Source organism: Ursus americanus, chromosome 6, assembly GCF_024610735.1.
Source record: "Ursus americanus isolate L20-20 chromosome 6, mUrsAme1.1.p, whole genome shotgun sequence".
NCBI classification, from domain to species: Eukaryota; Metazoa; Chordata; class Mammalia; order Carnivora; family Ursidae; genus Ursus; species Ursus americanus.
The window spans coordinates 15,431,194-15,456,004 of record NC_142132.1 but is presented as its reverse complement, the minus strand read 5'-3'; the positions used below and the strand labels follow the sequence as shown (position 1 = coordinate 15,456,004).

General features: G+C 35.9%; 1 protein-coding gene and 1 pseudogene across 7 annotated transcripts in view; one reads left to right on the top strand and one right to left on the bottom strand.

The window, feature by feature from the left end:
• Window positions 1–255: 255 nt before the first annotated feature.
• The window catches only part of ATRNL1 (attractin like 1), a 747,087-nt gene continuing 722,531 nt past the window's right edge, over window positions 256–24,811 (top strand). For all 7 annotated transcript variants that reach the window (XR_015724716.1, XM_045803217.2, XM_045803216.2 and 4 more), the window contains exon 1: window positions 256–545. Coding sequence is in view for 6 of the 7 variants with exons in the window: in XM_045803217.2 (XP_045659173.2) it covers window positions 256–545 (290 nt within the window). In the remaining variant the exon portion in view is untranslated. The remainder of the gene's footprint in view (window positions 546–24,811) is intronic.
• LOC123795986 (large ribosomal subunit protein eL37-like) lies at window positions 13,815–14,109 on the bottom strand (annotated as a pseudogene).

The window sequence follows — 24,811 nt, the reverse complement described above, 5'->3', positions numbered from 1 at the left end:
GCTCGACTCGCTGAGGACAAGGTCAACAGACCGAGAGGCGATGCCTGAGTGCGACTGGAGAGAGCCGAACGGAGGCGACGGCAACTGGGATCTGTCCCTCCTGACCGGGGAGCGGGACTGGGGCAGGCGCCGGTGAGGAGGAGGAGAAGCGGCGGCGGAGGCGGCGGCGCGGTTTTCTCCGGCCGAATTCCCCCCCTGGAGCATCGCTGTCCGCGCCCGCGAGCGCAGCCCGGCCGGGCAGGGGCGCCGGAAAAGATGGAACCGGGGGGCCGGGCCCGCATTGGCCCCCCGCAGCCGGCGGCCCCCGGGCTGTGGAGGGCTCGGCCGGCGGGCGGCGGCGGTGGCGCCTCCTCCTGGCTGCTGGACGGGAACAGCTGGCTGCTGTGCTATGGCTTCCTCTACCTGGCCCTCTACGCGCAGGTGTCCCAGTCCAAGCCGTGCGAGAGGACCGGCTCCTGCTTCTCGGGCCGCTGTGTTAACTCCACCTGCCTCTGCGACCCGGGCTGGGTGGGGGACCAGTGCCAGCACTGCCAGGGCAGGTTCAAGTAAGTGTCTTCGCGGGACCCCGTACCTCAGCCCTGCCCCGCACCCGTCGCGCCCCCTCCCATCCGTCGCCTCACCCCCGCGCCCTCAACGCGGCCTCGGGTCCCCGGGCTGGGAACTGCCCGCAGCGCGCCGCCCCCCTGCAGCCCCGGTGCCCGGAGCCCTGGGACCCGCGCGGAGCCCTGACCGCCCGGCACGCAAACCCCTCGCGGTGGTCCAGGTGTCCGCAGCGGCTTCTGGTTCCCTGCTCTTGAGCGTTTCCATAGTCAGTTACGGTGCCAAACACCATTTTTGTTAGGTCACTGTTTTTTTAATCAAAAATTATGCAAGTAACTCACGAAATACTTGAACATTGCCAAACATTCAAACAGTTGCAGAAGTGTAAAGGTTAAAAGTTACGGTCTACCAGTACCTCTCTCTACTCCCATCCTACTCCTCTCTCTCGAGGTAACCACTGCGAAGATTTTAGTTTATTTAGTATTGTAATAGTGATCCTAAGAGTTGATGATGGGCTTACTCTGTGCCAAACACGGTTAAGCGCCTGACGTGGATTATCTCATTTGTTCCTCACAACTCTGTGAGTTACTAGGATTATTATACTGGATTTACAGAGAGAACTCGAGGCAATGAATTTAAGTCATTTGCCCAAGATTACACAGTACTAAGGGCTGAGTTGCTTAACTCCAGAATGTTTACTTTTGGTCAATATACTAAGTTGAATTTGCTAGGACAATTTTAATTGAGAATATGAGAGTGACTTTGGGTAACGTAAAATGATGAAATATCTGGACTTTTTAATGCGGTGAAGATAATGGATTTTTTGAACTGTTAATTTCACTATCAGTTGTTGTGTGAGAGCATCACTGGTTTTTCTCTGAAGCTGAAGGCCCTAAGGAGTTTGCTTTACAACAGTAAAGATACTCTCCCCCTATTGGCTGATATTTCTTACATTCCTGCCTGATATGAGAAGAAATGGGAGAATTGGGGGGAGGAGCAAGTAAGATAGTTGAGGCCATTAGGGTAGCCATTTGACAATTTGCAGATAATAGTCATTAAGTAAATCACCTTCTTAGGCTTCTAGATAGTTATTGTGAAATTTGCTGGCTGTTTGGTGTCTCTGAAATTGTACTATGTAGATTACTGATATTTATTGTCAGGATGATGGCAAAATCTAAGTGACATGGTTCGAGCTCTAAGGCAAAGGTAGGAAGTATGATTCACCTTATTAGTGGATTATAGGAAAATGTCCTAGGAGTTTTCAATACAGCATATTTTCCTTTTTTTTTTTTTTTTTTTTTTTTTTTTACTGTTGCTAATTTAAACCATGCCCCTTAAAACTCATTGTGAAACTGTATTTTTTTGAAGGGCCCTTTTTAATTTTAGGTAGATTGTACTATTTAAATTAATTTACAGCAGGTTTTTAGAAGTGAACTCTTAAAATGAAGCTTCATGAAATTCATTTGTAGCAATAGATTGAAATGTTTTCTCGCTTCCTACTATCACAAATTAGTATAATACTGTAGTTTTTTTTGATACTTTTTTTTAAATTTGAAAGATGCTAATTAAAAGTTTTAAAAAGTGTTTCAAGAGAAGGAAAGGTATCTTATTGAATTGTGTTTGTTAGTAGCTGTTTTTACTTAGGTGTTTTGAAACTTTGGCTATGACAATTGCAGCCAGCCTTTTTATCAAGCAAGAATTTTGAACATATGAACTGGTAGACAACAATGAAAAAAGCTGCATCAATTTTTTACCTCTTTCTATAAATAAATAGGAAGATAACCTGGGCACATATGTGATTTAGTGATTTTGGCCTTTTTGTGGGTGGATTTGCTCCATTTATGTAAAGAGGGCAGAGATTGCTATGGTCCTGAGAAGCTCCTATCTACATTTTGTAGTAGTGGAACTTGTTAATCACCTAGATCAGCAGCCTGTAACCTCACTAACAGATGTCCCAGTTAGTAGGAAAGGTCAAGTTAAACTAACTTAAATAACAGGAAGATGGTGTTCATAAACATAATACATTAGTGAGTAAAAGAGGAATAGCTTCTTAAATATAGTTAAATAACAATTAACCCTGAATTAATCATTGAATATAAATCATTTCCTTGGAAACTGTTAATTCCTATGATTCATTGTACTCTGTTGGTAAGTACTTTTTCATTTCTCAATGGAATCCAAGCTATTAATTAGAGTAAATATAACTGGTACTACTCTGTGTTTTATGTATACTCTTAAGGGGTAAAATGTGGTATTTAATGTTAAAGGAAGAATCAATTTAGAAGAAAAGAATTCTTCCTGGTAAAGTGTATGCTAAGCTGAAAAAGGTTTATTTGAGGATGGTGGCTTGTTTTATTCAGCAGTTGAAGTAATGACATAGTGGGAAAGACTGGATATTTTCACTTCATTAATTATCTTGAAAATCTTTTACTAAGCTGACGGATAGCAACCTAGCAAACAGATATCAAAAATGATCAATCTTGGTAAGCAGGTGTCAAAATTAATTGGCTGGTTCCATGGTAACTTAGTTTTTTTCCTCTACCGTGGGGATTTCACTAGGGAATAAGAGAATTCTTCAAATGGTTCTTTTGAATGGAAGATTGATGGTGGGTGGGGGGGAATGCAGAAGCAAATATGGTATCAAAAGTGGTACTTTAGTTCTCTTAGCACTGATTCCATCTTCAGTTTCTATATGAAAAGAACAAAACACTCAGAATTATAAGCCTTTTCTCACATAGGTTAAAATGAATACTTATCTTGGGCTAAAACTAGGCTGAAAGGTTTGGGACTGAGAATCAGAAAGGACAGTGCCAATATGAAATATAATAATTAAGGATATAATATATGCTAATTTGAGTTCTACTTACTTGAATAATGCTAGTATAACATTAGGCTAGAAAACATTTTACTACAAACTATTTCAATGAGTGATATTCTCTTTTAGAAACTAGTTCTTTAGAATTATTTCTGTAGAGTATTTGAGATTTATATTTATATAAATTTGTATTTTGTGTTCAGACTTGGACATTTTCTTGCTAATGGGACTTAGGAACCGACTTCTAATTTGTAAGCAAAATAAACTTAGTTAATGCTCTGAGATTGGAAAATATCTCATTGTGAATACTTTCTAAATGTAAGTTTATTAAAACATTTATTGAATATCTTTCAAAAATCATTTTTACATCTTATTATATGTTTAATGTATATAGATTTTTTTTTAACCTCTTAGGTGAGTCAAATGTGGATACTGAAATTCTCACATTTGTAATACAAGTATCCCATTTCTGGTGACAGCAAAATGAGGATATAATAATCAGGAATTTCATTGTTATTATAAACAGAAAGGGGCAGGGTTAAATATGTAAATATGTTTCCTTAGCTGCTAGGAAAAAAACATACATTTGGAATCCTTTCTATTAATAGTAGAAAAACAGTCAGTAACTATAAAGTTGCATTGAATGCTCCCTGACCTCAAGTCTGTCTTTCTTTCATTTAATTTTTTAATGCTTTTACCCGTAAGTTTTTTGTAAGTTTTTATTTAAATTCCAATCCATTAACATACAGTGTAATATTAGTTTCAGGTGTACAATTTGGTGATTCAACACTTCCATACACCACCCGGGACTCATTGCAATAAGTGTGCTGCCTAATCCCCATCACCTATTTAACCCATCCTTGCCCACCCCCTCTGTTAACAGTCTTCTTTAATTATTTTAATTAATTTTTTTTAGAAAGAGCATGGGAGGGGCAAAGGGTGAGGGGGGAGAGAATCTTTTTTTTTGAAGGTTTTATTTATTTGAGAGAGAGAGAGCACTAGCGAGTGGGGGTGGGGGTGGATAGAGAGGGGCAGAGGGAGAGGTTCAAGCAGACTCCCTGCTGAGTAGGGAGCCTGATGCAGGGCTCCATCCTAGGACCCTGGGATCATGACCCGAGCAGAAGGCAGATGCTTAATCAACTGAGCCACCCAGGCACCCGAAAAGAGAGAATCTTAAGCAAGCTCCATGCCCAGTGAGGAGCCTGTCTTGGGGCTTGATCTCATGATCCTGAGATCTTGACCTGAGCCGAAATCAGAAGCCTGCTGCTTAACCTACTGAGCCATCCAGGTGCCCCAGTCTTCTTTATTTTAAACTAGGATTATAATATGTAATTTATATCCATGGGTTCTTTTTGTATCATTAAAACATAATTACACAGTAGAAATTTAAAATTAGAGTATTTCTAAGATCCTAAATTGATAAAGTAAGTTACTTGTAGTAACATGGTTTTCAAAGATTTTATTTATTTATTTGAGAGAGAGACAGAATGAGCATGAGCAGGGGAGGGGCAGAGGGAGAGCAGGATCGGATGGGGTGGGGGAGGGGCAGAGGGAGAGGGAGAGAGACAAGCTGACTCCCCGCTGAACATGGAGCCCATCCCAGGGCTTGACCCCCATGACCTGAGCTGAAATCAGACACTTAACTGACTGAGCCGTGCAGGCGCCCCAGTAGTGTGGTTTTCAAGATCACCTATCTGTATGATTTGGCTCCTTTATTAGCAGATTTGACTTTGCTCCTCCTTTTTTTCTGTATTGGTCTTTTGGGTCCTTGAAAGCGTCACATTTCTTTTGATTTTAGGGCATTTCATTCTTGCTGTTACTTCCCTAAACCCTCTTTCCTATCTGGTCTTTTGCCTGACTGATTACTAAACATCTTTCAAATCTTTGCTTTTACTTGTACCTGAAGGAGGCTTTTTTGACTGTCAGACTATGTTACTGCTTATTATGTACTCTTTCAGCACTCTTTTTTCCTTTTTAGTACTTTCAAAAGGAATTATTCAGTTATAATTTTTTTCATTATTTTTAAGACCTTTATTGAGTTATAGTTGACATGCAATAAAATGTAAGTTAAAAACGTTTTATCATACATATACACCTCTGAAACTATCACCACAATGAAGATCATAAAAATATCCATCACACCCAAAAGTTCCATGTGTCCCATTGTAATTCCTCTCTTTTCTTCCTGCTCTTCCTGTCTCCAGGCAAATACTGAGCTGCTTCCTTTCACTATAGATTTGTTGAATTCTCTAGAATTTTATGTAAGTGGAATCATATAATATGTACTCCTGTTTTTCTGGCTTCATTCACATAGTTTATTCATTTTGAGATTCATTAATGATGTATCATGAGTTTATTCCTTTTAATTACTGCCCAGTATTCCCATGTATGGATATACCACAATTTATTTTTCACCCAGTGATAGATATTTGGGTTGTTTCCAATTTTTAGCTACTCTTTGTAAATCTGATATGAACTTTTATGTGCATGTCTTTATATGGACATATGCTTTTATTTATCTTGGGTAAATACGGAAGAATGGAATGGCTGGATCACATAGCGGATATATGTTTACTTTTCCAACAAACTGACAAACTGTTTTCCAGAGTGGTTGTATTGTTTACATTCCCACCAGCTGTGTATGAATGTTCTAATTAATTCACATTCTCACCAATACTTGGTATGGTCAGTCTTTACTTTTGGCAGTTCTAAGTGGTATGTAGAAGTATCTCATTGTGGTTTTAATTTGCATTTCTCTAATGACTAATGTTGAGCTTCTTGTCATATGCTTATTTGCCTTCTATATATCTTCTTGGTGAGGTATCTGTTCAGAACTTTTGCACATTAAAATTTTTTTTTCTTTTTTTCTTTCTTTTTTTTTTTTTAAAGATTTTATTTATTTATTTGACAGAGAGAGACAGCCAGCGAGAGAGGGAACACAGCAGGGAGAGTGGGAGAGGAAGATGCAGGCTCCCAGCGGAGGAGCCTGATGTGGGCCTCGATCCCAGAACACTGGGATCACGCCCTGAGCTGAAGGCAAACGCTTAACGACTGCACCACCCAGGCGCCCCTTTTTTTTTTCTTTCTTGTTATTGGTTTTTATGAGTTCCTTACATGTCTGGATACTAGTTCCTTTTCAGATATATCATTTGCAAATGTTTGCTCCCAGGCTGGGGCTTGTCTTTTCATTCTCTGAACAGTGTTTTCAAAGAGCACAAGTTTTAAATTTGATGAATTCCAGTTTGTCATTTTTTTCTTTCATGAATTTTACTTTTGGTGTTAGATCTAAGAAACCTTGGCCTAAGTCATAATTTCTCTTTAATTTTTTTTTTCTAGAAGTTTTGTAGTTTTAGATTTTACATTTAGGTTTATAGTCCATTTTGAGTTTATATCTGCATATATGAGAGGTATGGATCTCAAGTCTTTTCTTTTGCATATAGAAATTCAGTTGTCCAGGGCCATTTTTTAAAAAAAAGATTTTATTTATTTATTTTGAGAGAGAGAGAGTGAGTGAGAGAGTGAGCACAAGCAGGTGCCCCTGTTTAGGGCTGTTTTAAAGACTATCCTTGGGGTGCCTGGGTGGCTCAGTTGGTTAAGCATTTGACTCTTGATTTTGGCTCACGTCATGATGTCAGGGTCCTGGGATTGAGCTCCACATTGGGCTCTGCCCTCAGCACGGAGTCTGCTTGGGATTCTCTCTCTCCCTCTCCCCCTCTCCCTGCTTGCACATGCTCTCTCTCCAAAATAAATAAATAAAATCTTTTAAAAAATAAAACACATAAAAAGACTATCCTTTCTCTGAGAAGTCAACTTTGTCTCTTTGCCAAACCTAGTTGTTCATCTATTTGTGTGTGTATTTCTGAACTCTGTTCTGTTCCATTGATCTATTTGTACATCAAGACAATAATGTCTTGATTATTATAGGTTTATAAGTCTTGAAGTCAGCAAGTGGTAAGTCCTTTAATTTTGTTTTTGTTTTTTTTTTCAATTATTCTGGCTATTCTAGGTTCTTTGCATTTCTATATGAATTTCAGAGTCAGCTTGCCAATTTCTACAAAAAGCCTGCTGGGATTTTACTTGGGATTGTGTTGAAGCTATAGATGAACTTGGGGGACAGTTGATGCCTTATTAATACTGAGTCTTCTGACTCATGAACATGGTGTCTTTTATTTAGGTCTTTTTTAATCTCTCAGCAGTATTTTAAAATTTTCAGTGAACAGGTTTTTTACAGTGCTTCTCATATTTTTCCCTAAGTATTTCACATTTTTTGATGCTGTTATAAATTATATATTTTTTAGTTTTAATTTCTGTTTGTTGCTATTATATGGAAATACAACTGTTTTTTGTTTATTAATCTTGTGTCTTTTAGTCTTGCTAATAAACTCATTAGTTGTAGTAGATTTCTGTAAATTCCTTATGATTTTCTGAATAGACGATTATGTTGTTTGCAAATAAAGATACCTTTGCTTGTTTCTTTGTAATCTGGGTGCCTTTTCTTTTTCTTGTCTTATTTTACTGGCTAGAACCTCCAGTGCAGTGATCTATACATGTAGTGACAGTGGTCAGCTATATGCTATTCATGTTTTAGGGGGATAATATTTAATCTTTAACCTAAGTATGATTGTAAGTTTTTTGTAAATCTTTTTTATCACATTGAGGATGCTTCCTTCTTCCTAGAATGATGAGTTTTTATTGGAGATGAATATTGGGTTGTGTTTTCTACATGTGTTGAGATGATCATATCATTTTTCTGATTGTTCATTGATATTATGAATTCTGTTGCTTAGTCTTTAAATGTTAAACCAACGTTACAGTCCTGAGATGAAGACCATCTGAAATGATGTATTTTCTCCATATATTATTTGGATTTGATTTATTAAAATGTTGCTTAGGATTTTTGTATATATGTTCGTGAAGGATATTGGTCTGTACTTTTTGTATAATGTCTTTGTGCGGTTTTAGAATCAGGGTAATGCCAGCCTCATAGAATGAGTTGGGACCTTCCTGTTTAGTTTGCTGGAAGAGTTGGTGTAGAATTGGCATTATTTCTTCATTATGTGTTTGGTAGAATTCACCAGTGAAGCCCTTGAGGCCTGGAATTTTCTTTAACTCCACATTCAATTTATTTAATAGAAATTCATTTGATTTAATGTATATAAGTTCAATTTATATAATATATACAGGATTGTATAATTAGAATTTCTTAAAATTTATTGGCCAGAATATTGTCCATCTTTGTGAACATTCCTTGTGCATGTGAAAAGAATGTGTGTGATGGGTGGAATGTTCTATAAATTTCAGTTAGGTCATAGTTTTGTTCAAGTTTTCTAAAACCTTTCTGATTTTCTGTCTACTTCTATCAGTTACTGAGAGAGGTATTAAAATCTTCAATTATAATTTTGCATTTATCTATTTCTCCCTGAAGTCTTATCTGTTTTGCTTCATGTATTTTGAAGCTCTGTTATTAAGTGCATGAAATTTTATATCCTCTTGATAAATTGACCCCTTTTTTCATTATGAGATGACTATTGAAAAGACGATCCTTTTCATTCATGTCTTTGTACCTTTGTTGAAAATCATTTGGATATGTCTGTCTCTGTATTTGTTTCTTGATTCTGTTCTGTTCCTTTGATCCATGTGTCTGTCCTTTTGAGAGTCTCTTTTTTGACTATTGTAGCTTTATAGTAAATCTTGAAATTAGATTGTGAGATTCCTATAATTCTATTTTTGAAAATTCATTTAGTTATTCTAATTCATTTGCTTTTCCACATTTTAGAATCAGTCTGTCAGTTAAAAAAAAATCCTTCTGGGCTTTTGGGTGGGATTGTGTTGACTTGAGATCGTTTTGGAAAGAACTGACATCTAAACAATACTGACTTCTCCAGTCCATCAACATGATATATTTCTTCATTTATTTAGGTTTTCATGGATTTCATGCATAAGTGTTTCATAGATATATATAGATCCTACGTGTAATAGATTTATACCTAAATAGTTTTTGTTCTTTGATGCTATTATAATTGATATTGTTTCTTTTAATTTCAATTTCTTTTTGTTCATCTTTATTATGTGGAAATACAATTGATTTTTGTATATTGATTTTGTATCCTGCCTGCAATGTTGCTAAACCCACTTAGTTTCAGTAGCTTTTCTTATAGATTCCTTGGGATTTTCTACATAGACAATTATGTTATCTGCACATGGAGACAGTTTTACTTCTTTCTTTGCAATTATATGCCCTTTATTTTTTTTATTGTATTGTACTGGCTAGGACCTTTAGCTTGATGTTAAATAAGAAAATAAGAGTGGATATCATTGCCTTGTTCCCAATCTTAGGTGGAAACATTCAGTTTTTAGCATTAAGTATTATGCTAGCTGCAGGCTTTTTTGGTAAATGCCCTTTATTAGGTTAAGGAAGTTCCTTCTATTCCTTATTTTGAGAGTTTATCATGTATGGATTTTTATATTTTTATTTTTATATTTTTTATATTTTTATATATTTATATTTTATATTTTTATATTTCCGTATCTGTTGAGATGATCATTTAGTTTTTCTTCTTTAGTTTGTTGATATTGGTGAATTAAATTGATTGATTTTCAAATGTTTAATCAGCCTTACATTCATGGGATAAACGCCACTTGGTCATAATATATTATACTTTTTATGTATTGTTGTATTTGATTTGCTGTTATTTTGTTGAGGATTTTTGCTTCTGTGTTCTTAAAAGATATTACTTTTAATTTTCTTTTCTTGTAATGGCTTTGGTTTTTTTGTCATGATAACACTAGCCTTATAAAATGAGTTGGAAAGTGCCCCCTCTTCTGTTTTCTGGAAGAATTTATGTAGAGTTGATATTACTTATTTTCATCAATGTCAGTAAAATTCATCAATGATGCCAACTGGGCCTGGCATTTTCTTTATGGAAAGGCTTGCAACTATGAATTCAGTTTTTAAAATAGATGTAAGGACATTCATTTCCTTGATTTTTTTTTTTTTAATTTTTTTTTTTTAAAGATTTTATTTATTTATTTGACAGAGATAGAGACAGCCAGCGAGAGAGGGAACACAAGCAGGGGGAGTGGGAGAGGAAGAAGCAGGCTCATAGCTGAAGAGCCTGATGTGGGGCTCGATCCCATAACGCCGAGATCACGCCCTGAGCCGAAGGCAGGCGCTTAACCGCTGTGCCACCCAGGCGCCCCTTCCTTGATTTCTTTTTGAGTGTGTTTTGGTAGATTGTCTTAGAGAGATTGGTCCGTTTCATCTAAGTTTTCAGATTTGTGAGCATAACATTGTGTATAATATTCCCTTATTATCCTTTTAAAGTCTGTGGAGTCTTTAGTAATTTTTCTTCCATTTCTGATATTGGTAGTTTTACATTTTCTTTCTTTTTTCTTGCTTAGTTTGGCTAGATATTTATTGATGTTATTGATCTTTTCAAAGAATATGTTTGGTTTCATTGATTCTTGCTGTTTTTTCTTTTGTTGTTGTTTTCAGTTTCATTGATTGCTGCTTCCTTTGGTTTTTAATTTTCTGTTCTTTTTTTCTTTTTTTTAAAGATTTTATTTATTTATTTGACAGAGATAGAGATAGCCAGCAAGAGAGGGAACACAAGCAGGGGGGGTGGGAGAGGAAGAAGCAGGCTCCCAGTGGAGCAGGGAGCCCGATGCGGGGCTCGATCCCAGAACTCCGGGATCACGACCTGAGCCGAAGGCAGACACTTAACGACTGAGCCACCCAGGCGCCCCTCTTTTCTTATTCTAATTTCTTAAGATGAAAAGTTCACATCCTTAATTTGAGATGTTTCTTCCTTTCTAATAAAAGTTTTTTGATGCTGTGTGTATTCTAAGCACTGCATTAGCTGCATCTCACGTATCGATACGTAGTACTTTCATTTTTATTCAGTTCAATATGCTTTCTAATTTTCCTTTAGACATTCTCTTTGGCTTATGTAGAACAATTATGTTTAAGTTTCAAATATTTGGGGATTTACCAAAGATATTTTGTTATTTATTCCTAGTTAAAGTCTATTATGTTCAGAAACATACCTTGTATGATTTCAGTTCTTGTAACTTTGTTAAGACTTGTTTCTGGAAAAAGTATGGTGTATTGTGGTGAATATTAACATTTGCAATTTAAAAGAATGTACATTCTTCTGTTGAGTGGTATGGTATAGAAATCTCAATTAGGTCATGTTTGTTGTTGTAATTGTTCAGATATTCTTTATCTGTACAATATTCTGCCTTGTTCTGTTGATTACTGAGAGAGGAGTGTTGAAGTCTCTAGCTGTAACTATGATCTGTCCGTCTCCTTTCACATCTGTCAGTTTTGCTTAATGTTTCAAAGCTTCTTTGGTGGGTACATATACAATTAGAACTGCTATGTTTTTTGGTGAACTAACTCATTCATCATAATACCATTTCCTCCCACTTTTTCTTTGGTAATTGTTTCTGCTTTAAGGTCTTCTTTGATATTAATAGCTACTCTATTTATATATATTTCAATCTAATTTAATAATCTCTTTTTATTGGTTTTTTGAGACAATTTACATTTAATGTATTTGGATATATTTTGGCATTCTATTTTAATTTGCTGTTGGCCCTTTGGGTATATGTCTTTTTTAAAATCTAAATTCAGTTAGTCAACATATAATACATCATTAGTTCTTGATGTAATGTTCAATGATTCATTAGTTGCATATAACACCCAGTGCTAATCACATCACGTGCCCTCCTTAATTCTCATCACCCAGTTACCCCATCCCCCCACCCACCACCCTTCCACAAACCTCAGTTTGTTTCCCAGAGTCAAGAGTCTCTTATGGTTTGTTTTCCTCTCTGATTTCTTCCCATTCAGTTTTCCCTCCCTTCCCATATTGTCCTCTGCACTATTCCTTATATTCTACATATGAGTGAAACTCTATTTTAATTGTCTTTCTCTGATTGACTTATTTTGGGTATATGTCTTTGTATTATTTTTTAGTGGTTATGCTACTATGCTAGTAGTTACAATATGCATACCTAACTTTTTGTAATCTGTTCAGAGTTAATATTATTTTTCTTCAGGTAAAATTAAGTTTTAGAACTGTATTTGTCCATTTATCCATCTCCACTGACCTTCACTATAATTGTCATATACATCCCATCTACTTGTATGACAAACCCCATTTAGATAAAGTTAAAAATTTTGCTTTCAACAATATACGTATTTTAAAGAAGACGAGAAAAATTAGCTTTTATATTTTCTGAGATAGCTGCTCTTTCTTTTGCTCTTTGCTTTTCTGTAGATAGAAATTTCCTTCTAGGGTCACTTCCCTTTAATGTGAACCTTTTTTTTTTTTTTTGGTCCATTTCTTTTCAAACATTTAAAAAAAATTTTTTTTGGCCTAACAATACCTTTGCTTTCCCTCATTTAGTGAGTGATATTTTTACAGGTATAGAATCCTAGGTTTTCAATTCTTTTCTTTCAGCATTTTAAACAGGTTGCTCAATTCTTTTCTGGCCTGTCATGGTTTCTGATGGGAAGTTTGCAGTTATTCTAATTGTTTTTCTCCTATATGTAATGTCATTTTCATCTAGCTGCTTTCAAGATTTTTCTACATTTTTTGTTTTAAGCAGTTCAAATTATGATGTGTCTGGCTGTAGGTTTCTTTAAATTTGCCATGGGTGGTAGGGTTTGCTCAGCTTTTTGAATTTATATTTATGTCTTTCACCAAAATGGGATTTAAAAAAACCCATTATTTCTTTTAATATATTTGTCTGCAGTAATCTTTTTTGTTTCTTCTTCTGGGACTTCAGTGACACTAATGTTAGGTTTTTGATTTAGCTCCACAGTTTCTTGAGGTTCTGATCTTTTTTCTTTCTTCCTTTTTTAGATTTTTTCTCTCTTCAGATTGTATTATTTCTTTAGAACTATCATTAACTTCACTGACTGTTGCCTCTGTCATTCTGCTTTTGAACCCATCCAGTCTTTTAAAAATTTAAGATGTGGTATTTTTCATCCTTAACCTTTTCATTTTGTTCTTTTTGATGATTTTTCTTTCTTTGTTGAGAACTTCTATCTTTTCATTTCATTTTATTGTCTTTACCTTTGTCTCATGGAGTCTAGTTATAATAGTTAATGTCTGATGATGCAAATTTTTGGGCCTTAGGATTGACATCCATTGATTATCTTTTCCTTTGAGAATTGTGTATATTTTCCTAGTTCTTTGTATGCTGAGTGATTCTTGGATTTATTCTGGACTGTGAAAGTTATCTTGCGTGGATTATGGGTCTTGTTATGTTCTGGAGGATGTTGATTTATCAATCTATCTATTTATTTGTTTATTTTTATTTAGTAAGCAACAAACCAGTTATGTTCAAGCAGCAAATTCTCTGTCATGCTTTCTGCGAGCTGTGTTTTTTTTTGTTTTTGTTTTTTTTTAAACCAGAACGTTTATTGTGTTACTAGTCCTTGAAATTCTTAAGATGAACTGGATGCTGCAACAGCTGCCCTCTTGGGCTTAAGTGTTGTCCCTTCAAAGAATCCATCCCTGAATCTGCAGTATACAATTTTTAGGTGCCTCATTCGACTGGTCCCAGTGGTATTTCATCTTTTAGCCTTGGCACTCCAGTTATACTTTCTCTTGAACTTGGCAGGATAGCCACGTTTGCCACAGGTGGACTTCTGAAGGTGGTAGGCCTTCGAGCCACAGCAGCGGCACAATGTGTAACCTCTTACTGTGACTCTTTCCAAACGGTGATGTCCCTTTTGTCATCTTGTTTCCACAGCAGACCCCCTGAGGGCGGTGGTTCTAATTATAGTTCTGTTTTCAGAGCCTTTGGATCTGAATGCACATGTGCCACTCAGGGATTATTCTGAGACTTGTGCAGTGTTTTAAGTTTTAATTCAGTTCTCAAAGCCTTCATTAAGCTGCTTTTGAGTCTGTTCCTCATAGGAGTATTATGTGGGTTCATACACAGAATTAGGGTATTTCCATCTTCAGCTTTCTGTTACTTGGGACACCTTGCACACTCTGGTATGCAGGGGTACTTTTTCCCAGCCATTCTTGCTGGAAAGACAGAATTTCTCCTTTAAGAGTCCATCTGTATATGTATGTGTTGCTGTCATTCTCAAGGTTTGCCATCCTTTTCATCTCTATGGCCATTGTTTTAGTAAAGTCCTAAATTTTTCTCTACTGGGTTGTTGCAGTAGCTCTTTAATTTATTTCTCTGCTTCTAATTTTCCCCTTGCTATTCTCTTCTTTCTTGCTACCAAAGTTTGCTTCCTAGAACACAAATTTGATCATATCTCTTCTTTGCCTGAGAACTAGAGTATTTAAAGCAGTGACTCTAAGTTTTCTGATGAAGAATCTATTGTCACTCAAATTCTTGTTCTTTTGCTAATGTGTCATTTTCCTCTGGCCTTCTTTCTCTTTTTTCTTTTAAATTTTCAGAAACTTGATTATGATGTATATGGGTATGGAATTCTTTGAGTTTATCTTATTTGCTCTGCTTTTTGCTCTGTAGGTTTTATATCTTTTTCAAAATTTGTGACATTTTCTGTTATCATTTTTTCAGCTCCACACTTTCTTCTTTCCTGTGGCTCCAAAGAGACAAATGTTGGATCTTTGTTACTGACTTCTAGGTCACTAAAGCCCTATTCAGTCTGTTTTCTTTCTATTCAGGTTAGATAACTTTTATTTATCTATCTTTATGTTCACTGATTCTTTCCTCTATTATCTCCATTCTGCTATTGGGCCCAACTTGTGAGTTGATATAAAAAGTTTCATTTATCATATTTTCCATTTCATTCTTTATTTCTTCTGTTTCTTTGCTTGAAACTTTTATTTTTACATTTGTTTTGAAAGTGTCTGCAGCTGTTTGTTGTACCATTTTTCTGATAGATGCTTTAAGATTCTTGATAGATAATTCCAGCATCTTTACCATTATCATTGATGGTAACTTCTGATTATCATTTTTTCAGATGAGTTTAGATTTTCTTGTTTTTTGGTATGGCAAGTAATTTTGGATTATATCCTGGATATTTTGAGTATTGTGCATGAGATTCTGGTTCCTGTTTAAAAATTTAAAAATTCTGTTTTAGGAGGTAATCAACTTGTTTTAGGACAGCATACACGACCTTCACTTTTTTTTTTTTTTAATATACAGCTTTATTGAGTTGTAACTTATATACCATAATATTCACCACCTTAAATGGCTCAGTTGTTTTTAGGATATTCAGAGAGTGGTGCAACTATCACCATGTCTAATTTTAGAACTTTTTTTTTTTTTTTTTATCACCCCACAAAGAAGCCCCATTTCCATTGGCACTCAACTTTGTATTTCCCTCACCCAACAACTCCACTAATCTAGGTAGGCACTAATTTACTTTCTGTCTCTGTGTACTTGTCTCTTGTGGACATGTTAAATAAATGGAATCATACAACGATTCCAGTCTTTTGTCATGAGCTTCTTTCACTTAGCATGTTTTCAGGTTTCATTCATGTACTGTGTGTCCATTCCTTTTTATTGCTGAATAATATTCCATTGTATGGATATTCTACATTTTGCTAATTCAGTCATCAATTGTTGGACATTTGAGTTGTTTCTACCTTTTGGCTATTATGAATAATGCTGCCATGAATTTTTGTGTACCAAATTTTTGTGTGGACATATGTTTTCATTTCTCTTGGGTATATACTGAGGAGTGTGCTGGTCCATTTTTGTGCTGAGATTCAAATGCCAGTTTAGTTTCCGAAGCTTTGGTTGTACCATTCTGCTCTGCCCTTTTTGTCTGCTACTCAGAGACCATTCTGAAATGCAGATGATATTCCATACCATAGTTAAATTCTAAAACTTTTTGCTTTGTTGATTGAGATCTGTTTCACATATGGGCTGCCTGCGGGTGTACCCAGGACTTCATACATAGATTTGAAGGATCTCCTTTTTTCATCATCTTCATCTTTGTAATCCCTTTCCATTCTCTAGTTAGGAGGATGAGGGGTGCTGACTCTGCTGTCATTTGCTTAGTGCAGGGCGGAGATGGTCCACCCCAGAATCACTGCAGCTGCTGCAACTCCAGTGATGAGGGGCAGGGGTACTGCCTCCTTGCTGGTACTTATTTAGTGCAGGACAGAGATCACTGAAGGGACCCCACCTCCACTTTCTCTCCCAGTGGAGAAGGGAAGATACTTATTATTTTTATAGGTAAAATATAAGCATTTTTTTAAAGCACTGTGTAAATTAGAAACTCTCAAGTTGATTCTCTGTGTCTCATAAAAGAATAGAAACTCTAAGAGCATTTTCCATGTTTTGATATATTAAGTTTAATGTCAGGCTTCATTTGTACTTTTTTGACAATGTAATTGTGCTAGTGATGAATTTTTTCAAGAAAATAGAATTTATTCTAACTATTTTATATAAGAATAATATTAATAGCATTTGAATTAGCATTTCAAACTTAAATTATGAGTTTAGAGGAAAAGTAGTATAATGTGGTAGAAAATCTTTTACATATATTGTTTTTTTTATTGCTGATGAAAATCCTGGGAGGCAGATATTGTTATTCTCATTTTATAGTGGTAATAGAGAATGAAAGACCTAATGTCATTATTTATGCAAAGTCTCATAGATATTAAGTGACAGGTGAATTGCCTAATCATGTCTGTTCTTTATCCATATCAAGCCATCTTTTACTCTTCATTATGTTTTTCCTTAATTATAAACTCATAATCTTCTGGATTTCCACATAGCATAGGGGTTACTTAATATCATGAGTAATGCCAAACTAATATGCATTTGAGACCTAGTTCTGCCAACGTGCCATGAACTTTATATGGATTTGTTTTGCTGCTTTACTGAACACTTGATAAATTTTATCTCATTGCATTTTTAAAGCAATCTTGTGAAATAAATAGTGTTGTTGTAACTTTTTACACACAAGGAAGCTGAGGCTTAGGGAGGTTGAGTCACATACCCATTAAGGGACCAAGCTGAGATTTTTGTAGTGTTTCTAAAGTTTTGCCTATTTCTTTTGGTTTCTTAGTTGTGTCTTTTTCTTTCTTCAGTGAAAAGAGGCAATGTTATAAGAGTTCTTACTTGTTCTTTACAAAGTTAATATGAATGGGTGTGTTTTATAGTAGAGATGCCAAAAGAAAAGTCTAAGCTTATCAAACAGTTCTCTATGATGTAATAATATTTTATTTGTCTCCAAGCTCATTGATTATTTGAAAGTGTATTGTAATAGGAATTTTTGATGTCTGGTTCCCAGATGGGCTGTGAGTGGTTGGTGAATCCTCAAATTTGTATACAAAGTATTATTTATATGAATTTTTGTAGGTAGGGGGCGGTTAGCTTTTACAAGATTCTCAAAAGTGATCTCAGATCTCAAAATGATAAGAATCACTGTATTATGGGAAAGAAAGTCAAATAACAGTCACTGTATATGTACAGCTTGAAAAGGTATCTTTTCTAAGACATGGAATGATCTCAAAAGTAGTTTTTAAATTTATTTTGTAAAAAAGCTTAGGAAGATTATACAACAAGGATAAAAAATTCGTCTTGTTTTTAATTGCTCAAATAATCCAAACATTTACATCATTATTACACATAGAAACATGTAGATACAATGTATATTTACATATATTTAAATACATACATATACCTGACATATTTCTATAAATATATATCAGAGTGATGGGGAATGCTCCATCTTCCCTTCTCCATGTTTGTGTCATCACTTTACATACTCTACATTTATTTGCTCTTTGTATATTGTTATTCCTCTTTCTGTAACCATGTTGTCCACTCTGGCAGTTACTAGCCACATATAGCTATTAAAATTAGTTAAATTTTAAAGATTCAGTTCCTTTGTCACACTGGTCATATTTCAAGTGCTCGATAGCCACATGTGCTGAGTGGCTCCCATACTGAACAATAAATAATATAGAACTTTTCTATCATTGCAGGAAGTCCTGGACAGCATTGTCCTGGAATGTAAGGTCCAGGAGGGCAAAGACAGTTTTTTTTTACTGTTTTTTTTTTCTACTTTTTATATTAACAGCTTTATTAAGATATAATTGACATACCATAAATTTTACCAGTTTAAAGTACATGATTTAATGGTTTTTAAAATATACTTATAGTTGTGAAACTATAACCATAATTTAAAAACATTTTGTTATTCCGTAAAATAAACCTTGTACTCAAGAGCAGTCACTTTCTGTTCTCTTCCCTACTCCCCGGCACTAGATTGTCACTAATCTACTCTCTAGAGACCTTTTTAAAGTTCACTGTTCTATCCCCCATGCCAGGAATATTGCCACATTCAAAAAATATTTTTGAATTAGCGAATGACTATGTGTATTTTCTGTAGTCTACTTAGGGAGAAAGTCAAACTATATAAGTAAATTTTTAAAAAATTTTTTTATTTAAAGATTTTTATTTATTTGTCAGATAAAGGGAGAGAGAGACAGAGCACAAGCAGGGGGAGCAGCAGGCAGAAGGAAGAGCAGGCTCTCCGCTGAGCAGGGATCCTGATGCGGGATTGGACCCCAGGACCCTGGGACATGACCAGAGTCAAATGCAGACATTTAACTGACACCGGGCGTCCCGTATATAAGTAAATTTTTATCTGTGACTTAAAAAAATAATTTCCAGGGTATTTTATATAGGTAGTATAAAGTCAAACTAATCTTATACTTTAGATGTATAAAAATTAACTTTCATAATGATATTTCTGAGGTATTTAACGATCCTGAGTTATGAAAGCACATTAGCTCATTATGTTTCCAGAAACTTGGTAATCTAGGAAGTGTGGTAAGCATAATTTTAAGATGACTCTCTTGACCTTTGCCCCCTGGTCTTACTATCATGGTTATGTTATGTTATATGGCTAAAGGGAGATTATTTGAGTAGGCTTAATCAAGTCACATGAGCCCTTTAAAAACAGTATTCTCAGGTTGCTAGTAGAAGGGGAAGTCGAAGATAGGAGGCACAAAGAGAATTTGACATACCATTGCTGGTTTGAAGATGGAGGGAACCATGTGGAAAGGACTGGAGAGTGCCTCTGGAGCAGAGAGCATCCCTTGACCAATAGCTGTCAAGGAAATGGGAATCTCAGTCCTATAATTTCAGGGAACTGAATTCTGTCAACAAGCTGAAAGAGTTTAGAAGTGGATTCTTTTAAAAAGATTCCAGATAAGAGTCTAGCTCAGCTAATACTCATCTGAGTCCGCAGGGACTTCTGACCTATAGAACTGTGAAATAATAAATGTATGTTGTTTGAAGCTTCTAGGTTTGTGGCAATTTGTTAACTTAGCAATAAAAAGGAACAAATTCAGGAACATATTTAGCAACAAATCATTGAGAAAAAGTATTCTTCTTGAGTTTCAGTTAATCATATTGTTTAGTTAATGAGAAAATTAAATTCAATTACTTCCTTAAGCATGGTGGTGAATTGGGTTTTATTATTTTTACCAACAATAATAATGCAGGATGATATGTGAGTTTAGTTTTTTTATCAGGCTTTGTGTACTTCCCTCTCCTTGCTGTCTTTGGTCTGCCATGAATAATGGGAATTTACACTCTGAATGGTTGGCGTAAGTTTACTATTTAATATTTGGATCCTTGAAAAGAAGATGCTCTGAAATTTTAGCTGTCTGATCCATTTGGCCCTATTTGACCCACAGGATACTATTCATACCATTCATTTCATTCTGAAATACTTCTTGAGCCAAAGGTAACTATTTTACCTTTAAGACAGCTGAACCATATACCACCTAAAAGTGAATAGGAAATATAGACAACTTAAGGTTTAAAAATGACTAGTAGATGTGAAGTCAGTTTACCCAGAAGGGAAAAAGGTGGTTCTTATCATTAGATAGTAGATGAATTTGGAAGAATGATACCATGTGGAAGAGACTGTATGACTAAAAAAATACTTGGGTTGTATAGTCATCTCAGTGACTTAAGGCAATGGTGAGGAAAAATGCTTAATGGGCTAGAAGCCTCATATTTGGGAATATAATTGTTAGAATTTTAGAGTTCCGAATTAGTTGAGAAATAGACCTAGAAGTCAGATAGGTAATGGTTAAAATATCAGGTTTATCAGTGCTAATATGGAGAACATAATTTTCTTTTCTTGTTTTTTTTTTTTTATTTAAAGGTTGATTTATTTATTTGAGAGAGAGAGAGCATGTGTGCACATGGAGGGGAAGGGCAGAGGGAGAGAAAGTCTTGAGCAGACTTTGCACTGAGTATGAAGCCTGACACAGGGCTTGATCTCATAACCCTGAGATCATGACCTGAGCCAAAACCAAGAATTGGTTGCTTAACTGACTGAGCCACCCAAGTGCCCCTGGAGAACATGACTTTCATGTGTGGCCATAATGAGCTATTTAATATTTCACTTCAAAATTAAATTTACGTGCAGGCAGAGGTAAGCAACTGCTGGTCCATATTTCTGGGCAGGGCCCTTACATTGCATGGAAGAAAGTAGGCATAATGCATTCCCTCAGCCCAGAGTTGGCCCAGCCTTCAATACCCCAGTGTTTTCTCCTTACCTTACAATCAGAAACCACCCCTTCTCCTCTGAGGAAGAAGAAAGGAGTGAGATATGGGCAGAGAGGCCAAGAGTGTCACTCTAATTAAAATCCCTCCCCATGGAAATACTAGGAGTGAATAATATATTCTCTACAATCAGTAAAAAATAAATGAGAACAGCTGAATCAAATCTTTTCAAAATGAAGTATCTTGCCTGGTAACTTAATTTCTTCCTCCTATGTCTGTAGCTTCCTTGCTCAGTATGAAGTCAACTTGACATTAGGCATATTTAACATGGCCAGAAATCTTGAAGTGAATGCCTAATTATAATATTTGGCCAACAATCTGATGTTCAAATATTTGAATGAAAAACTTCTGAGTACCCAACTGGCTGCTATCAATTCCAGTATAACTTATCCACAGATAAGTATTGACACACAGCAGCTAGAAGGTTAAAATGCTGAAACCTTTGTTGATACTGGTCTTAGTAACATCAGTCCTGAAGGCACTGTTTGTTCTTGGCAATTATTTGAAGCCTGGTTGAGATTGGGAAAGATTTGCAATGGAAGTACAATATTTTAAAGGATTATATAAAAAGGTTTTATTTGCTGGAAGAGAAATGATAATGGTCTTCCAGTGGCATTCTACCAGTAGTCAATTATTTTTCACCCTAAATCATGCAAAGGGTGTGGTATAAACAGCTCCTTCCTCTTCTACTAGTTGTGAGAGCTGACTAAGCACATACTGTTTGTTACCACTGAGGCCAGTCTGAAGAGGAATTTTTGTTAATGTGTGCTGGTGCCAGTCAACTACTATAGTCAGCTTGGTTAGTGTACTTACATGAGGTAATACCTATTTGGCCAGGATATGATGTGTTCAAATCAGTGTTCTCTGAGGTAGGATGGTACCCAAGATGACTTATTGGTGCGTGGGAAGAAAATATTAGGACTTCTAGTAGTGTTATTTTTAATTTTGATTTTAAAATTTATACTTTATAGTACATAATATTGAATTTAAGTTAATTTAATTTAACTTAATTTAATTTTTTAAAGTAGGCTCCATGCCCACCCAGTGTGGAGCCCAATGTGGTGCTTGAACTTGCGACCCTGAGATCAAGAACTGAGCTGAAATCAAGAGCCAGACACTTAACTGACTGAGCCACCCAGGAGCCCTTAGTACACAATATTTTAAATAGTACATGTTTATTTACATGTAAATATACATGTATTTGAGTTATGTAATAAAAACTTTTACTGACAAGGGAGCATGTAATTAAGGTTTGAAGACTACTGGTCTAGCAGGTGAGGTCACCTAAATTTTTATTAGGAGTCAGATGGTTGGAGAATGCACACTTAGAAGTGGAGGATGCACATGCACTGCGAAGGAAACAAGAAGAGGTGCAAGCTCGACAGTGTAATACTGTACTACAGTGTAATACAGTGATAATTATCACTGTGCAGGAAGGGAAAAGTTAATACCAATGAATATACTCTAGAGGTACTCTTTATTTTGTTTAAATGTATAAACTGTTCAACAATATTTCAATTAAAAACACCTTTAAAAAGACTTCCAAATGAGGATGGCTTGCAAAGGTGACTCTGCATAAAGATTCCCCAAGTGGATTCAACTATTCCTTGAATGGTTATTGTCAGCACTAAAACCATAGATTTTGATAAACAGGATTTATTGTCTCAGAGACTATGCATTAAAACTACTGATTTTTCTTATTTTTATGGTGTTTTAATCAAATTTTTATTTGTAGCCAAGATAGAGAACAATACTTCAATTGACTAGTCTTAATTTTGTTTAATGTTTGTGCTGGTTTTCCTGCACTTAGTAGTTGCCGTTCCTGTACTTTAAATAGCGCAGCGTGTTTATTTGACCAGGGACTCTAGATTGGGCAGTTTTAGCTAGATGAGACATTTGAAGGCATATGGGCATGTGACAGGCATCTGGACAGGGATTGGCAAACTTTTTCTGTAAAAGGCCAGATAATAGATATTTTAGACTTTGCAGGCCGATGGTTTCTGTTGCCATTGCTCTACTCTGCTCTTGTACTGTGTAAGCAGTCTGAGACATCTGTAAACAAATGGGTGTAGTGGAATTCTAATAAATCTTCATTTACACAAACAGGCAGTGGACCAGTAGTTTGTGGAGCTCTCATCTCGATTAACATGTCAACATGGCTCTCAATTCAAGAACAGGTGTGCCACAATAAAAAGTACATTAGTTGTTTGGTGAAACTTAGAATACATTGTAGAAACAACATTAGAAGTGGCAAGTTCAGTGTCTTGTGTTTCCATGGGGACAGTTTCTGCTAACCTCTGCAAATGGGCCATACTTTGTTTCTTTGCATGTTTGGTAATTTTTTGTTGATTATTGTAATGTGATAAGTCTAGAAATTAGAGTTTTCTCTCTCTTCAGGGTTTGTTTTTTCTTTTGCATATGTGGCTTGTAGTTCATGATTTTTCTAAGCTACTCTTGTATGTATTCTTTGTTGCATATGGTCTCTAAGGTCTCTATTCTTTTAGCTTGTGGTCAGCTAGTGTTTTGACATAGATTTCCTTGAATGCCTGGAACCAAGGAAAAAATAAGTAATTCTCCCCGTCTTTGCAGATTAACTCTTTTGGGGGCACTCCTTCAGTGCATTAGCTAGGTTGTTTATGACTCTGCCTTAGCCTTCATTTCCTGTTTGCTTTCAGTCTAAAAGTTAGCCAGAGCTGAAAATGTAGAGTCTTCTCAGGTATTTTCTGAGCATGTAGTCTTCCCTGGGGAGGCATATGGCTTCCCAAATTCCCCTGTTGGGTTCACATACTGGATAGTTTTCAGTACCCTAATTCTTCAAAGAATCTCTCCCCAGATTTTACTCCCAGGCTCTTGGTGTATCTGTTTGCTTCCATTATAACCTTTTGCCTCATGCAGCAGGGTTTGTATTTGCCTTTCATAGTTTTTAAGGAATGCCTTCTGTATAACCGCTTTTTTGCTCTGAAGGAGTTTCATGCTAGGCATGGGATGATTTTCATACTGTATCAGCAAATGATTTCGTGAATTAAATGTAAAAATTTTAGTTGCTCCAAGGGTTAATGCAATTAATTTTATGGTTTCTTCCTTGAACCAATCTGAGTAACGATTAAATCTGTCAGCTCCCATTCTTGTAACCACTGTCATCTGGGTTTCCCTATCGTCTCATCAATAGACATTCTGCATTGACTCATTGAATGAGTTGTAGTCCCCCAACTTGGGATTGCTATTTCATGAGCCTCCAAGTCTTTATACATACCTCACTCAGCAATACTGCTATATATATTCTTTTTATAAAGTGCTAGATTAAATTTGATTATATTTTGTTTAGGATTTTTGTATGAAGGATATTTGTAATTTTCATTTCTTCTGTTGGTTTCATCGAGTTGTACTATTTAAGGAAGTATTCCTTTCATTTAAAATATCCATTTTATTGATAGGAAGTTGTTCTTAATGTCTTATTCTTTCTGTAGCATCAGTAGTGAGGTTTCTCGTTTTCTTTTTGATAATGGTAGTTAATATTTTTTAGTTTTTCTTGATAAATTTTGCTAGAGAATTCTTAATTTTGTTAGTCTTCATGAAGCCAGCTTTTAATTGTGTTGATTTCCTTCATTTTATGACTTTTCTATTTAAGAGTTTTCTGTTTTTGTTTTTTTTTTTTAAAGATTTATTTATTTATTTGAGAGAGGGAGAGCATGCACCAGTGTGGGGAGGAGCAGAGGGAAAGGGAGAGAATCCCAAGGAGGCTCCTCGCTGAGCACAGAGCCCAATGTAAGCCTCAATCTCACAACCCTGAGATCATGACATGAGCTGAAACCAAGAGTTGGATGCTCAACTGACTGAGCCACCCAGGCTCCCCAAGAGATTTCTCTTCTTTATTATTCCCTTCCATATATTTTCTCTTGATTTAACTCA